Source organism: Linepithema humile, chromosome 7 (assembly GCF_040581485.1).
Source record: "Linepithema humile isolate Giens D197 chromosome 7, Lhum_UNIL_v1.0, whole genome shotgun sequence".
Taxonomy (NCBI): Eukaryota; Metazoa; Arthropoda; class Insecta; order Hymenoptera; family Formicidae; genus Linepithema; species Linepithema humile.
Window position 1 is genome coordinate 9,745,348 of NC_090134.1, and position 17,920 is coordinate 9,763,267.

Genomic DNA, 17,920 nt, shown 5'->3' on the forward strand with positions numbered 1-17,920 from the left:
TACAAAAGATAGATTGAAGAAAATTTCAAAGAAATTGCGATACCATTCTCGTTTATCTTTGTTGAGATGGTTATCATTATAGTTGAGATTTTCCTCTCGATCGCCTGAAATGGGGTAACGAGCAAGCTGCAAGCCTTCGGAGACCAGCGACTCCGTTTGCGGCTTCTCGACGCTGCACCGACATAAATTCCGATCTGTAGCTACCGGCAGTAAATCCATCCCCGGGGATCGATCAATGGTGCAATCGCAATAAAAGGTTATTGTTGCATACCAGAGTTATGGACGGCGGGCCACTGCGCCGTTGTTGAAAATGCGAGCTATTCTGCTATTCGTTAAGAAGAATACCAACCAAATAACTACTCTCATTGAGAACCTAATGTATCTCGTGTCGTATAATTTTATTCAACGAAACGGTATTTTTTAAGAGACGCAAATGCGCTGTTCCCCGGATATATGAAATTATGCAGAGGCCCCTTGGGAGACGCGAGCGAAGAAGTTCAATAATTCGATACGACAAAGAACGGGCGTTCCGGTACGCAAGCAATCAGCATGAATGCTTATTGTCGTTTTCCCGCGAAGACAATGGCGAATCCCGCGATATTATGGGACTTAGGCGGCACGCGGTAAATTCACACGAGACCGTATCGTCACGAGCCATTACGTTATTATTACAACGCCACGCACGGTAGTTTGTTCGTATTATCTTAATGGCGCCGCGATAGTCGTATTTCTTCCCTTTTCTCAGCTCTACGCTCCGTATGGCGAAACACGGAAATATATCGGTCGTTACGCGATATCGTAAATTTGGCAAAGAATTGCCGAAACGTCATAGCGCATCTCTTGTGTGCACAAGAGTTGCGAAAGACTTTCGGCTCAATAATCGGTTTGAACTTTAAAGACTCGAAGTTCAAGAGAGAAATTGGCCTGTGTTTCTTACAATTAATTCATTTGTCCGGCAAGAAAATTCGTCGATTTATTTAGGAGCGAAGAAAAATAATCGCGCAATGTCCCCGAGTAATATTTTGAAATAACCGAAAGAAATGCCGAGTCCGCGAACGTACGGTGAACATCTTGCACGGAGAACATTTTGTCGCGCGGGGACACGCGGGGAGATTCAACGGTCGCGCGCGCTTTTATTTCGCGATATGCACGCGATATCGGAGTGGTTCCGGGAAGCAGCATGAAAAGCCCGACTCACGCCTGCAGCATCTCCCGCGCTGTGCATGCGTCGCGTCCCCGAGCGCGCGGTATGCGGTCGCGTCCTGCGTCCTGCGACCTACATCAACAACGGGCGCGAGTACAGCGAGAGCGAGGATACATTATTACTGCCATCGGAAAGCGAAGCCCTCTCCGATGCGATGGTAGTGCGACGGCCGGAGGGTGTTTCAGGGTCGGTTGCCATGGCGATACGCTGGGACCGCTGCCACGGGGGTGCAGCCTGGAATATCCACCCTCTTGCCTCTTTTCCGCGATTCCCTCTCCTCCCTCCTTTCCTCCCTCGACCACCCCCTCTCGCCCCCTTGTGTCGTTTCTCTCTCGCCTTCTATCCGTCCCTCTCTTTCTTTCGCTGCCTCTTTCTCCATATTCCACCCTCTTCTACCATCGCTATCGTTCTCTCTCTCTCTCTCGTCGTTCGCGTTTTTCTCCCCCGTGTACATACGTATTCACTCGGTCACCCTCCCTGCCCCCTCGATCCCCGCCTCGCCACTCTCTCGCCGGCCCTTTCGCCTCTTTTGTTCCCAGGCTTGACTCCCTTCTGACCGACGGCAACGGCGGCTGGCCCGGTAGCCTCTCTCTCTCTCTCTTCCTTTCCGACGTCTAATCGCGCATCGTCCACCCCGCGGTTTTTATTTCGTCACGGCGACTTTAATCCCCCGGTGCCGGCGCTACGCTGCGTTATACGCTGCTTGTCTCGCGCGGTATTGTTGCGCGATAACGATCGATAGCGCGTAATAACAGCCCGTGGAAACGTGACTATTGCATCGACGAAATTTCGCAGAGGCCCCCAACGTGTCTGTCGCGGATCGCGCGCAACCGTGATTCACAAGTTTGAACAAGCGACCTCGTTAATAGTCGCTCTCGCGCGTAATGCAGAACTCGAAGGAAGCCGTCAGTTTATTGCTCGTTACCGATATCGGTAGATGGATATCAATACCGCAAACAAGTTTTACCACTATCGAAATCCGACGCTGCGCTCTTATCAATGCGGAAATTCGTCAAAGTGATGAGATAACTAATTATTCGATTCGAAAATATATTTAATGAAACTTATTGATGATTAGTACACTTAAAATCTAAAAATGCTTTGATACAAATGAAAGAAATATTTTTCTTCCAAGAATAATTAAATAGCGCCGAATATTGATATTTTTATTACATAAATTGTATATCCACATATTCATCGAAGATGAAGACCGCGCCTTGATGATAACGAGTGTCCCGGGAATCTTGGAGATCCTTGTTAAAAAGCAATTACATACTGCCTTGGTGTGAAGAGCTATCCGCGTAAAGACTACTTCGCTTGAAAATCGTTCGCTTTGCGCTGTCGCTAATTTGAATTACTCATCGCCGCTCGGCTCTCAAAGACCACGGGAAACCCATCGCGCGCGATTTGCGTTTATTCCCACGACGCGGAAATTTTCCGGGGATGAGAGAAGCCGGAATAAGAGCGAGAGAGAGAGAGAGAGAGAGAGAGAGGGAGAGAGAAAGAGGAGAAAAAGAAAGAGAAAACACCGCGGTAAGAAAATGTCGCCGAAGATGTACGACGACGACGACGACGCTACCGCGGGTAAATTGTAACCGCGCCGCTTCTTCCGAGTGCACATGCATGACTGCAACCGTACTGTGCACTCGTGACAAAGTGCCCCTCCGGTTGCATGTGCATGCGCGCGCGCTCGCGAAAGAACGTGCACTCGCGGCATAATTTTATTCTCCGCGAGCGGCGGCTTTTAATAGTGACGCCGTGTATATATTCGGCTCTTTATCCTCCCCGGTATCGCTCGTATTTACGAACAATTTTATAAGCGCGAGCGCGCTTTTAATAGCGATTCATTCAATTTCGCGTAGTAGAGATTTCGCGCGGAAAGATGTATTTTCCCGGATCCCCGCTGTTTTTCTCGCCGGATCCCCTGAGGCAATTTTGCTGAGCTCGCTAATTAACTTTTAACAGGAACAAATAGATGACGCAGTCGGGTTATAAACTAAACGAGCTCATTTTTCTCCGGAACGCATGAAGAATTATTTTTCCATCAAAGAGAAAATTGCAGAAAGAATACATTAAGGCATTGCTCGCGATTCTTCCCTCGCTCTATACACATATGATTAATATTGTAATATTCTGAAAGAAAATCCTCGAAATTTTATTAATATAAATTTACGTTACTAGACGTCAATTTTCTGTGAAATTACCATTTTTTTAAATTTGCAAAATATGTATGCATTATACGAGTACAATAGATAAGTTCAAAAGACAATGTCAAAGAGCATTCATAACTTTTGTCCGAGCACAAACGGGCTCACGGAGAAACACAGCTGTCCGTGAAAAGTCGTTAATTACCGTTGTTCGAATTGCAGACAAGAGAAAGAGAGAGAGAGAGAGAGAGCACGGACTTTGAGCTTTCGCCCATTGCCCGTGAAATGTACATTGATCATCCGCGGGACGGGAAAGGTGGAACGATTAATCAGCAAGCGATAGATGTCGCGAGGAAACCTTCTCAACGAAGTCGATACCGCAGACATTGCCGCTAACGAAACACGTGTCAGCGCGCGTTAAGTCGCGGACCCCGGTGAGACACGCTCGTTAATCACGAGTACATCGAGCGTGATGGATTAAAACCAACGGCGCATCCATACACGCCACTTTATATTTCTCTGCGAATCATTTCCTTCTTCGATCGAGACGTTTTCAAACGTTTCTCAAGTTTTTCGCTAATGTCTCTGAGCGACGTGTGAAAAGATATATGAAAGCTGATGTTACGGTCGGTTGAAAGTCGAGACTGCTTGTCTTTCTTATAGACGGAAATATTTTTAAACAATTTTTAGAGTGATAATAATATTTTGCTGCTCTGAGAAAGAAAAAGTTGACGCCAGATTGATCAAAAATGACATTTTCAGGAAAAATCTTAAAAGTTTTATACAGAGTGGATCAAGAAAAACTTTTCGCCCCGTTTATTTCATAGCCGACTGATTTGCACAAGAAATACTAAAACGGATCAATTTTGTTTTTAAGGTCATTTTTCATAGTTATCCCTTTCGAAAACAGAATTGATCTGTTTCGATACTTTTTGCACAAATCAATTGATCACACAATAAACGAGGTAGAAAGTTTTTTTCGGCTTATCTTATATAAAGATACATAGAGTCAAAATTTTACTGAATCGCGAAAACATGTATCCCGTTTAAGTATTAAAAACGCAGCTATGTTATTTTTATATATTCTGTGTAATATTTTATAGAATATATAATATTTGTCATCAAAAATTGAAGAAGAGCATGAAAAATTCGGAATATATCTATAAAATGTTCAGTTATCAAGTTTCTGAAAAATTTTCTTTTCCATTATCAATCGATCCTCGCACATTTTGCTTCTCCGTGGTTCACAAGTGCCTTTCACGTTTGCCATTTATAATCGCTCGCATTAAAGTATCGAAGGGCGCGTAAAAATAACTGCGGCATTATCGGCAATGACATATTGACGAGGAAAAGTACACAATGTCGGTCGTGAGTATCCACATCGACGTCGTACGGTCGTAGAATTATTATTAGCTGCAACAACTATTGTTAGAATTAAATTGCCTTTATGCTACGATAGTGACACGATTGAGTGTTAACAGCGTGGAGTTTAGCGAATCAATCGTCGAAGTATCGGATAATATTTGCGCGGGTCAGAGCAACACTTAGTCCGTGTTACTTCGCCGAGATAACTTTCGTCGCTGAATATTTCAGAGCCGATGTGCGAATCGTGTGCGTTATCGAAACTTTCAGATCTCTCGAATCCCTAGATGTTGAATCCAAACGAGTGAACAGTGTTTATCGATATCGCCGATACGGCTGATGTTCGCGTAACGCGCGTAACGCCACGAAGCGCAACTACAAAATGACGCTTGAAGAATCCACTTATACTTTGTCTTCGAAGTATTACAAGAATGGCACTTGGAATTTGGGAAGAATATTTTCGCGAAATGGGAACTTACCGCGCTCATATTTCTGGTCCGGGATAACTCTTAGATTCTCCGGACCCGAGCATCCGCGTAATGTCTAAGATTGATACGCAAGATATAGCAGGGAGGAGAAAGCATATTCCGCGGGAGCGAGCGAGAAAATAGGAAAGCCGTCCGTGCGAGAAACCGGCTCTTCCGACTCTACCGTTATCAGACAATTGAAGCCGACGAGAGATAAGTCGTCGCGTACTCTTTTCCATAATCGATGAATGATCGACAGATAGTCGCATCGAAATTCCCTATAGATCGCCTTTTTTTCTTCTCTTTCTGACAGAACGGAATCTGCGGAGATTTATCTACATTGCTTAAAAAGAGTAGCAGAGTTGCGAAGAGTTGGCGGGGAAAATGACACCAAAAGACGTGGGTGGAAGTGAAAAGATGACACGCGAGCCGACTTCGGCTTGAGTAATAAATGATGACGATGAATAATAACTATTGAAAGAAAATTTATTGAAAGAAAATTCTAGCCGATACGAATCGGAGTTTTCCAACTCGGAGCATTAGCCCAGTTCTCTCGGATAAGGCCCTCTTTCGCCTCTCCTGAGGTTCGTCCTCTTTCCCGCCACGCCAACCCATTTCGCTATGCTCTCTTTATTCTGCGAAGCCACGTCCGCATAATGGCTATTCAGATATCGAATCGATTTATTTCCCAGGGGGCTTTCGGAAACTTCGCCCATCCCTGCGGTGAACTTGGACTAGCTATCTCGCTCTTTCTTTCCTATCTATCTGTCTCGCTTTCGCCGTGCATTTCGGATCCCCGAAACCCCGAACCTGCTGTAGAGCGTGAAATGTTCATTGGGTCACATTCGTTTCGCGAAACTTTTATCGCCGCGACGCGTTTTGTCGCACGCTTCTAAATCGACTTTTACGAGAAGCGCTCGAGATAAAGTTGCGATTTATGCCCGCAGTCAGCGAATCGAGACTTTATTTATACATATTTAAACACTAAATGGTCACATGTTTTTTTCGTAAATTTTACATACTATTTTTACATTATAAATTATTTTGTTCTATATTGTCATTCAATATGTGGATCTTATTAACCGACAATTATATGGAATTATCTCTCAACAATAATAATATTTGTAGCAAAAATATATAAGCTATAACTGACAGTTGATACTGTATTAATGTAAATGGAAAATTCAACTTGGACGTAACTGTCTATCAAGCGCTTAAGAGGCATTTCCTCGATTCGAAAATTCGATGTAATCGAATGGTAGATAGTCGGTTTAATTATACGGATAAATGGATGGATGGATGGAGAGTTAGTTTCATTAGATAGATAAATGGATATGTGGATAGATTTATATCTAGTTAGGCCAATTATCGAAGAGATTCCGATATAATCAGCGCGATTGCTTTTCTACAAATGTGATTAAAATCACATCCTATTAAGAAAGACCGACCGGAAAAGTCGATAATCGTTAATAGAAAGACGAAGCGGTTGAATGAGGAATATCACATTTCCATGAAAATTGTATTATCTCTATAGATGAATTATTATTTGTTGCCAATGTATAATATAAGGAGTGGGCTATAAATTAGAATCAGAGTTCTAGTGGATCCTTTATATTTTGCGTAGACTTACGTTTGTTTCTTATTATTCGAAAAAATTAAAATATTACCGTAGAAATTTTTCATAGACATTAAACATAAGCTAAAAACTTTTGTTTTTATGCTTGTTGTAATGCTTAGCTTTGTTGTAATGTGAGATTCTAATTGAACAAGTTGGAATGGAGATTTTTGACTGGTTTCTTGCGGATGTTAATGTATTGTATCTCAAAACATGACCTAACAATAAGTTACGTTCGATCGAGAGAGAGACGAAACTTGATAGCCGTATCTGTCTGGATTCACCGTTAAACAACAATATGAGCAGGATTGGGGCACTCCTTAAGTCTGCGAGAGAAACTTACTCAAGAGAATAGTTTAAGTGCTTCCTAGACAAAGCTCGTCAAGGTGCTTATCAAATAATTAATGTCCTTCACGGAGAGCGCGTCTCTACAGTACTTTGAGATTCACTTCGATACATTGTTTCGGAAAACAGTCGCGACTACTCGTGACTAATAGCTCAAAACAATTTTTAACAATATTTATTGTACAAGCTTTATTTTATTATTAAATATAATTAAAATTAAAATTCGCGCATATTATAAACTGCAATAAAATATAATAAAATATATATGAAATGATTCACTGTTGAGAAAATGCTAGAATCTAAAATTGTTTAAAACTTTTTAAAAATATGATAATTTATATAAAATATATAATTAAAAACAAATTTTCAAAATATTTGATCTCATTTTAAATGAGCTTTATTCTAAATTCAGAAAATATAACGCACCTTAACGGATTGCGAAATACGATTTTTATAACAGAACAGTAGACTGTATCTGACCTTGTTCGGATATCCGTTGTATCTGAGTAATTTCTTGCAACATTTGCCACGGTTCTCGTAGTAAAACATTTGCACCATATCCGCGCGATCGGTCGCGCCGCTAACAGTGAACGGTGCCCTGGACGACGACTGCGGTTGCTGCTGCTGTTGTTGCTGTTGCTGCTGGGCCGGCGATTGCCGACGCCCCAGTGGCACGCATGGACACCACCCCGAGACCATCACACTGATCGGGCCTATCGTCGGCCCGATTCGTCTTACGCGACGCGCCGAACTCCTCTTCGCTTCCTCGTTTCGTCCAAGATCACTTTCTCCCGCCGAAGACAAGTCTCTTCATGTCTGTCTCTCGATCGCCTCCTCGCAAAATACTTTATACTTTGTTTGATCGGAGATTAAAAATCCGGTAATTCTCGCTCGTGCAGTCGTCGAGCTTTTATTAATGCATGTTTAAAGCGTTTGTGGAAGAAATAATCGCGAAGTGTGATAATAATAATAATAATAATAATAATAATGTTGACTTGTCACATAGCGCGAACTTGGCAACGATTCTTGTACTGACGGTGCTTTTGGCAGAGACCACCCTGAAGATCTGAAAGAAGAAACGAGAGCGCGATCAGAGGTTGTTACATGCGTGCGAACAAATTAGTTCTTTTTATTATATTTTCCTCTTTTCACTTTTTTAAAACAAGCATATATATTTGTCTTATCTTAAGCGCGTAAAATGTAACAAGTAATGTAACACTGTGAAAATAAACAGAGAGGAATATTATAATTGTTGTCATGAATTTTGAAGATTATACAAGTTTGTGTATGTATACTATACTGTGTTACTTTTTATTAACATATATGCTTTTTTTAAAAACCATTTTTTGTTAATTTGTTAATTGATATAGTTAGAATATTTTTAATTAATTTAAATTATTAATTTTTTTATTATGTATAAATGTCTTATTTATTATTTTCTTATCTGGCCAAAAAGATATGGAATTATTCAAAATTAGAACCAACTGACGAGTTTTCTGCTTTGATAAATATTCGTCAAATTTCTTTTCTTACGAACGCGCTTATATTAAGAGCGAAGTACGTCCGCAAAATGTGGCAAGAATAAATTTTGAGGCAGGTCAATTAAATTCTGCTATCACGAACATCGAGATGAAACCGCGAAACGTGGTGGAATGTCAAGGAGAAAACGAATCCCGCCAGAATTCGCATGTTAAGCCGTCGTTCGTTCCACCGCGAATGTCGTTCGTACTTTCAGACTTCCGAAGAAGTCCGTCTGATTAAATCCAAGTGTACGTCGCTCCGAATTCCGGTTGGATCCATTATCGTGCCAAAAAAGCGTGCTTTCCGTAAATCAACGGTCGTTAGATTTGCCGTTCGATCTCGCGACTTAAATTAACGACTGCTACAAAAAGTAGCGGGTTGATAAATTGGTGGATAGATGGATAGACGCCGTAGAGATGGATGGATTCTCTTCTAAGATAGATCCTCTAAGGACGACCTGAGATAAATAGATATAATTTATTTAGATCTCGGAGCAGTCTCGCAAGATGCGAGAAAAACAAACTAGAATGATACTTGAGATTAGCGATGTAGGATAACATTAATTAAATGAATTTTAAAGCTGTAGAATTTATAACCTATAATCTTTTCTTGTAATATAAATAGTTTCGAAAAATGTGATATTATTGAGAAATAATTATATTGAAAATAGTAATATTATTATATTAAGATTTATTAAATAGCGCATTTCATCTGCATTCAGAAAATTGATCATCTGTCATTTTCAACTATGAAAAAATAGCTTATTATGAATAGAAAAAACAGTTTTCTGATTGAAACAGTTTTTTGAAATATCCGTCGCATGTGTAATGATATGTAAATGGTTCGATTACATTATAGACTCATCGGGAATGGTCAATTGAGAGAGAGATATATATATATATATACGTTTTATTTTCTGACAAAACAAGACGAACGCATACTAATTAAGCTCGGCAAGAGGGGGAAGAGGGCGAAACCATAAAGATGAGAAAAACAACACAGAAATTTGCAATTCATGAGAAACGTTGCCGACGTCGTCGTCGGCCGTGCGTTAGTCACAGAATGCGCGACCTAATTTAAGAATGGAAAATTTGCGCCGTGTCTTCCCTACTCTTGGGTAATAAATGCGTCGCATACTGTGCAAACATCATTCGACTTACAGAAAATAGCGGAGAGAAAAGAATTTCCACCTTCCATTTCCTTCGACAAAAGATCGACAGTGGCCTCGTAAAAGAATTTGTCTTTCTTATTTCAAGCGAATCTCGATCAAAATTTTATTTGCCATTTTTTCTTTAATATTAGATGAAAATAGAGACAGATACATAATGTATGTATATTTGTATAAATTTGGAGTACAGAAGAAACCTCTTAGAATTCAAAGTTATGAAAAATGCATACTCCCTCCGTTTTTGCCAATCTTCGGTTGACAGCAGTCGGCGGTAAAAAATATTTGCCACGAGAGATTAAACCCGGCGAGGCGAAATCCGGCGGAGAAAAAGACGGCGATATTTCCCAGTCACCCCGTATAGAACGCAGTCGCATTAGCGCGGCAGATTAATTAGGACATGATTTATGTATATTTCCGGCAAAGACGCCCCTTTCGCGCTCTACAAGACAAAGCCGATCGTGCTTTGCAGAGGCGCGCTCGAGGTTTCCGCAGTTTCGAATCTAATTCCTGTCCGACCTCGTAATACGGGGTCGCCGAGGTGCCGAGAGGACGCGCGATAAGTTTGCTTTACGGTCGCGCCAGATGACGTCGACGCGAGCTCCGTTTAATAAAGCAAAGGCAGTGAGTAGCTCGGGATATGCCTCTCTCTGCTACGAACTTGCAGGTTACTCTGTACATGTTGTAAAGAGGGATAATCGGTTTAGCGTGCGAGATGAAACCGAGACGAAACAGACACGGAAACGGTAATTTCCGGTTACATCAGTGTCGATTAGCTTCTGTCTTCAAGTCTTGTTCTATTCATTTTTCACATCTATATTGGATATCTGGCAAAAGAGCTTAAGAGCCAGGATTGGTTATAGACATGTGTGAATACATATTCGACAGAATTGTTACGAGTGTCAGCGAGGCGAACAAACGATCATCGTTTGGTGGATTTTTCGAATCCGAGGGAGCATTGAATTGTTAATCAGTATCGATCGGGGAGTGGGAAGTTTCAGGTGATGAACATTTTACAACTCCTGGCGGATAGAGTGCAAGCGAGCATCTATATTCATGGAAATTTACAGATATTGCGTCACAGGATTTACGTTAATCTGTTATATAAATATTTATCGCGAAGAATATATCCTGATGCGAGAAACAATTCCTGAAAAAAAAAAGGCGGAAAATGTGCTTCACAAGGAGCGAAATTCGACAAATGTACAGGAGTGTATTTCTTTGTAACTTTTTAACCGGCTTCTGTCTCTCTCTCAGGACCCATTCGTTCGTTGATGTAACAATTTTTCACCGTGACGTTTCCGGCTTAGAGTCGTCTCTCGAGAGTTTAACCTGCTCTCGTTTCCGTTTCTGGCCGAGTCATAGATTACTCGCTAAAGCGAAGCGTAATCCCGAGGTCTCGTTATTCTCGATATAGCGCGAGAATCGTGTAATCGACAAGACATTATTTTCGGGCATAATACTTTTGCAATAATTGCGAATTTCTAAATTTCAACCAACAGTTATTATTAATATTCAGTTGAGAATCAATTGTAAAATTAATTGTTGAATATTTTACGGCAGGCGCAGGAAGAAGGTAAGCTGAAAGAACGTTTATCGCGACAAACATAATTATTTATTGTCATACATGTCATGTTGTAACGCTGTGTCGCTGATGTCGACTGCTACGAGAGACGAAGCACTCTGTTCGATGGGGAACTAGTTCGATTGAATAAGTTTGGGGCAATTCCTTGCCGCTGTCGTTGCCGTCACTGCGAATTTTCCCTACGGTCCGCAACTTTTCAGGGCCGGTTGACTAGTTCGGGCACGGATTTCTGCACGAACGAACTAAATCGACTCGACCGGTCTCGCCGGAATTGCTTCGTTCGGAGTCTCGCGGCACCGCTAGTAAAATCAACGACGGCGCCGTCGAAAAATCGACGGTGGGTCGGAGTTTAATTAAATCGCGGTGCGAAACTTGCGGACGAGAGGCGACCACGTCGAAGGGACGTAAAACCCGTAAAAACGTAGATTAACCCCTTCGGTAACAACTCGCGATGCACAAATTGCTGTAATTCTCGCAAAAAAATTTTTAGGATACATTATTATCGAATAACGAATACTCTGTGTACGTGGAAACAATCTCTGGTATGTTAAATATAATGAAAATACAAGCATTAGCGGTTAAAATAGTAAAAAAAAAAAAACGTGATTTATCTAATGATTCAACAAATTAAGAATAAAACGATATTTATATGAAAATTACTTAAAAAATTCGGCTGTAAAAATTGTTTTAAAATTGAATTGAGATGTTAAAGATATTTATTTTGATATTTTACAATGTTAAAAAAATATTACAATTAAAATATTGAAATCGCGTTCGTGTATGTATAAAGAGTAAGAAAATATTGCAATTTTTAATTGCACGACGGCTCAATAAACTGCAACTAACGAGAATAAATTCTACGTTTTCCATATTTAATTCTGGGATTAAAGTAGCGATGATACGTCATGCTGGAAAAAAGAACGTAAAAAAAAAAACGAGGCAAATTATGGTGTTTGCGTATTCTGTATGAGTGCCTACTTGCGAAAAAGTTTGTCGGAATATTTCGCGAGCGTAGCCGGTTGTTACGACACGTTTTTTTCCCGCGCATTCACACGGTATAGAAAGCGCGCTCGTTAAATTCATCGCTGCTGCTTCTACGCGCGTTCTCTTTGTAAGTTCGAGGAGTAGCTTTGTAACGAGCCGCCGCCGCCGCCGCCGCCGCCGCAAGTGCAGTCACGTGCGTGCAAACTCGTTTCCGGACTTTATAAAGCTCTCGCGATAGTTATTGCGACAAATAAACAGCGCAAGTCGGCGTGGCTGACTGGCGTGCGGAGGCTAATGTAAACTTTCTAGAGACGATCACACACGTGATATGTAACACACGCATAGAAGCCAACGAACAGGAAACTACGGAGCACGTGCGCTGCGAAATTAAGTATGCCGAGAAGTTTAACAAGCTCGGAGCTTTTCTGAAGAACGAAATAAAAGAGTGAAATTAGCGAAAGAAAAGTGAAAATAAATACTTCTAAAAATGGGATATTTGCAAAATCAATCGATGTCAATCAATGGCGTCACATATCAATCTTTTAATATGGCATTGTAGCTTGTTTATAATATTGATTTTTCAATCCTATATTTAATAATTTACTGTGCTGATTTATGGCAATTCGAAATTTTCGAACGTGCGAGAAATCGGTAGAAAAAACTTGGCGAAATCGCGACTGCCGTTAATAGCGCTATCGCGGCCACGTCGCGAAAATAAAGGCGCTTAACCTAGCCGAACGGATCATATGCACCTGCAACATCCCTGGCCGACAGTTTGATGTATGGGACCGCGGCGACGCGCGCGGGTGACACGAGCAAAAAGTCTCCTCGCGCCGTAATCCCTCTTCGTTCCCCGAGAAATCTCATTACGGAAAAGTTTGAGAGAAGGCTTTGCTGCGTGGCGTCGCGCGGGGTGGGAAAATCACCCTCCGACGCATGGTAGTCCATAGTGCGTGAAAATTACGAGTAAAGAAGGAGAGAATGAGAGAATGTATTCCTGAAGTTATTGTTGGTGGTAACTTTTCACGGGAGAGATGTCTTCAACGGGATGCCGGGAGGAAACTGTGGTGAATTTAAACTTGTTGCGATTCCGAGTTATATTATGAATGAAGACTCTTTCCTCTTTATTAAATTTAAAATTCCTGAATCGAGAATAATTCATTCATAAGTATTTTTTAAGATGGCAAGAGGCTTCTGTTAATGTAAGACCGTGTATATTTTTCCAACCATAGTTGGAAGTAACTTTTTGCTGTATTTTCGACAGGCTGTCAAAGCCAGTGATGCATCTGAATTTATTGAGGCTTTAACCATTAATATGAACGAGGCTTCTTTTCTTTTATCGAGAAATAATAAATCTAAGGCACTTAAATCGAGAATAAATTATTTATAACTATTCCTTTCTTTAAAATACGACTCACAAATGGTTGTAATATGGATCAATTTAATTAAAAATGACATTTAACAATATCTGAAAATAGAAAAAGTGAGATAAGTTTTTTAAATTTGCAGTCAAAAATAATTTTTTTATCTTTAGCCATCCAAAAAGTTGCTGACAGTTATTCATATGTAAAAATGATTAAATCAATGCGACTTTAATCTCACTCACAGAATATAAAATTAAAGTTCCAATAAAAGAATAGAAGAATATTATCGTTACGATTATTAAAATAACTTTTACTTCTAACAGATTGCTTCACTTCTAACAGAATTACCAATATTTTATTTACTTGGAACACTTGAAACAAATTTTGTCCGCTGAATAATATTTCAAGCACAAGTGTTTATCTTGAATACTATTTTCGTATATTTTTAAATATCACTTTTTATCTTAAATAGCAAAATCAAACAATAAAATTCTTAAAACGCACCTTTGTGAACAGATTCCCGTTCAAATCCAAAATCCTGCAAGCAAGATTTCCTCTTCAGCTTCGACTTTTGTCGAATACCGCTCCAACTTCGTGGCAGGAAAGCTGGACCGGCGCGCACACACCGTACATGTAATTACGACCGCTGAATATTACATCTCGGATTTCTGGTAGTCTTACTCCTCCCACGCTCGAAACATTCCCTTCCCTGTTTATTTCAAAAAGAATTGCGAAGCATCTCTGGACGAAAGCGAAACGAAAGATACCGAATAATTAATGCGAGGGGAACGACGAAAGAGAAAGTAGAACGGCGGGGGGGAGGAGAGAACGCGAACTCTATTAGTCGATCGGGGGGGGAAGGATCGGCTGTTCCTTCAGGACGAGATTAACAGGAGGAAGGGAGCCGCGCACACTACACCGGGTGGACGTGAATCGCGTGTTTCAGTCGACGTGCGGACGCGGACTAAAGCTCTCGACGGACGGACGGGCGCTCGTCGTCGCGTCGCGTCGGCTCGCGCGACGGCGAGAAGCGGCGGCACTTCCTCTTCCCTCGTGGTCGTCGCCCGTACGGCGCAGGGCTGACTGAGGGAGGCCGCGGCGCCGAGCGTCACGGCGCGTCACGCCGCCGGAACGACCCTCGGGCCTGCGTTCATCCGTGTGTGCCGGAGTTGCGCCGATCTCGCATCCGACCCCTCCGCCGGACAACTTTTGTCCGTCGATGCTTTAGTTTGGGGGAAAAAGATTAAGCAGCGATTATGCGAAAGAAATCCTATTGGCTCTGAAGTACTACTTTTTAAGATCTGTATTTATAGCTGTATAACTTTTTTGCAGTTATAAGAGGATTACCGATTCGGACTGGTTAATTATCCACTGCTGACTTTATCAATTTTAATATTCTTTTTCAATAATAATTTTTTATTCCTTAATTGCTTATTTGTTGAATTCGGCCGAGGAAGAAGTACGATTCCTTTCGATAATACAAATGCACATCTAATTCTGAACGGTTAAATGTTTTTTTTTTTTTTTTGTTTTTCGAGAAATTCATCCGAGTTCTTGGATCCCAGATGTAGAATAATTAAACAGGAGTAGTTGCTGGAACAGCGCAGGAAAAAAGTAATAAATATTACGAGTACGATAGATGCGAGTTTCTAATTTAAAATCTCATCAACATATACTTCAGAGTAGGAATGACAATTCACGAGGTCTTGCAGGATCATGATGCAGCAATTGCCAAAGCGGCAGCCGCAACTCGCGCAGCTCGGAAGGTATATTAATAAGCGGTACACAGGACAGGAAGCAGCATCTCCTTTCCCGCTTTCCTTTCCACCTTTTGTGCTCCTATCTCACTACCTCTTTTTCTTCGCGTTCCACGTTTCTCTAGTATACATTGTACGTCCTCTGTGTGTATGTATGTATGTGTGTGTGTGTGTGTGTGTGTGTGTATGCGGTGGTACATCTCCGGGACGTAGAATATCACTATTCCTCTTGCTTCCTCAATTCTCTCTCCGGCTCCTCTTATTTTCTAGAAAGGAAAACGAGCACGAGAGTTGGGCACTCTTTTCCAAGCACCGTTTCTACGAGTCGCTTCTTTGATATCTATCTGTCGTTCGTTCGTTCGTCTCCTTTATCTTTCTTGTCTCGCTTGTCACCGCCCACCGCCATCGCGCGGTAGCCGTGTTCCCCCTTATATTTTGCTCCTGGGTGCTCGACGTTAAAACGGACGTCTAACTTCGAGTCGCCGAAGACACCGGGAAACACGCTCAGTCATTTTTACATCTATCTTGATCTCGTAACCTGTTTGCGCTCGTTTAAAATATCTAAATGTATCTGGGGGTGACGTCGCTCTATATCTCTCCGCGTAAAGCCCAAACATTTGAAATAAAAAATGAAGATAAAAAGTGAGAGGAAGGAATGGAAGATAAAGTAAATTTTTGTTATGTTGGGAAATTATGATACTTTTTTCTTTCTTTTTCTCGCGAATCATGAATCATAATAAATTTCTGGAAAACTTTCGGACAAAAAATAGAGTGCACGATAAGATGAAGATTTTCCTATCGTGTTTTATATAAAGCCGAGAGGTTAAGAATTCTGATTAACTGTGAGAAATCTTAGCCGATGACAATTACTGCTTGCGACATAAATACGCTTCGATCTGGTCGATCGTTTCAATCGCTGGACATGCGCGTTTTTTATGCACGGAAACGCGATACGTGAGCCGCGTGAAGATGCCGGGGAACCTTCGAGAGAACCGAAAGAATGAATATTTCAGCAGACGAGTCTTGAGGCGCGAGTATCTCATTTTTCCGCGCGGCCGCGAGACGCGAACTGGGACGATCGGGCTATTTGTTTTAAGAATTGATCGTTCTGCGCCGGCTATCGACATCCTCGAGAGGAGGACCGCGCGACAAGTGGACTTGGTGATGGAGCAGCTGCAGCTCCGGAAAATTTTATATATATATTTCTCTCTTTCTCGAAGTATAACGTTGTATTCCCGAGTCGTGGCGAAAGTCGCGTGCGATTCCGGCACGTGTGCGTGCCCCTTCGCGCAGAGCTGTACGAGAATACGCGAACCGGATTAAGGCGAACTCGGAAAAGATCGAAGGGACGATAATGTCGGGAGCCGACAGAAAGGCGGAAGCTGAACCGGATATAGAACTTCGTAGCAGGTCGTTGCGCACGCACACACGCGCGCTCACCTCCGTACGTGCACACGTAGCGCCGCACACGGAGGCAGTCACGTGCCCTTCGTTCGCTTTTGTCCGCTTTTACTCTCGTCTCCCGTGATACAGAGTGGATTAGAGTGTCCGGAACAAGTGCTCGAATTGCATTTCCAGCAATATCGCGAGATCGCTATCGCAATTGTTCAAAAGATACCGTCGATCTGTGTGCGTCGCGGTTGAAAAAGCAAACCAAAGACTATATTGTTAGAATAGACATCTCGACGATACAATCTGTCGTTTTGTTCATTCAGTAGCAGCCATGTGAAATTCCAATACAATTTTTCGGAGACAAATAGATTCGTCGTCCTTTGTCGAATTTTATCAAGCGAAGCTCTCGAACTTATTTTTCGGATATTTTAAATATTTTAGAAGCTTCGCGAAATATGTTTTATTTCTGCTACCCGTTTCATTCTTCTGAGGACTGGATGGGGACGTATATTGATCCATTTAAATTTTTTATATATGAATGGCTACAGAAAAAAAAAAAAGACGCGAATGGCACGATGGCATAATAAATATCTAAACGCTCATTAACCTAACTAACGGGGACACATGTTTGTCAATTAACATTAATATAGCTTCACATGTAACACGGGGTGGAAATACAGCGAGTGCGCAGAAGCAAATAGAACACGATGTAATATTGATCGTTAGTTTATTGGTGTAAACGTTATTTACAATGGCTAACACGCAGCTACGAAAGAATAACACGCTGGGGCTACTGATAATTTTAATTAATGATGTAAAGTTAATATGATAATGTAAAAAATAAGTATGTGTCATTCGCAGCTCGGCTGCTAACTGATTACACTATCTACAATAGTGGTTAGAATAATAATTATTACAAAAAGTAGGAGGAAAAAAGCTTACGTATAAAAATAGAAAATTTATAAATATAAATTGTATATATATATTATTTGTGTAGAAACATGCCCACAAA

General features: G+C 41.4%; 2 protein-coding genes across 4 annotated transcripts in view; one reads left to right on the plus strand and one right to left on the minus strand.

Annotated features, from left to right (window-relative positions):
* Positions 1-15,086, minus strand: part of LOC105668201 (uncharacterized) — a 71,405-nt gene extending 56,319 nt beyond the window's left edge. The window contains exons 1-2 of one of the 2 annotated variants that reach the window (XM_067359138.1): positions 14,264-15,086; positions 7,621-8,206 (exon numbers count right to left, since the gene is read on the minus strand). In XM_067359138.1, the coding sequence (XP_067215239.1) occupies positions 7,621-7,839 (219 nt within the window). In that variant the 5' untranslated portion in view covers positions 7,840-8,206; positions 14,264-15,086. The remainder of the gene's footprint in view (positions 1-7,620; positions 8,207-14,263) is intronic. The other variant, XM_067359136.1, reaches the window with a different exon arrangement.
* LOC105670189 (UPAR/Ly6 domain-containing protein crok) overlaps positions 1-17,920 on the plus strand; it is a 123,926-nt gene that overhangs the window by 49,262 nt on the left and 56,744 nt on the right. The window contains exon 1 of one of the 2 annotated variants that reach the window (XM_067359139.1): positions 15,348-15,525. The exons of the other annotated variant lie outside the window; for it this stretch is intronic. Within the exon in view, the coding sequence (XP_067215240.1) occupies positions 15,448-15,525 (78 nt within the window). The 5' untranslated portion in view covers positions 15,348-15,447. Of the gene's footprint in view, positions 1-15,347; positions 15,526-17,920 lie in introns of those variants that run through there. 2 annotated transcript variants of the gene reach the window in all.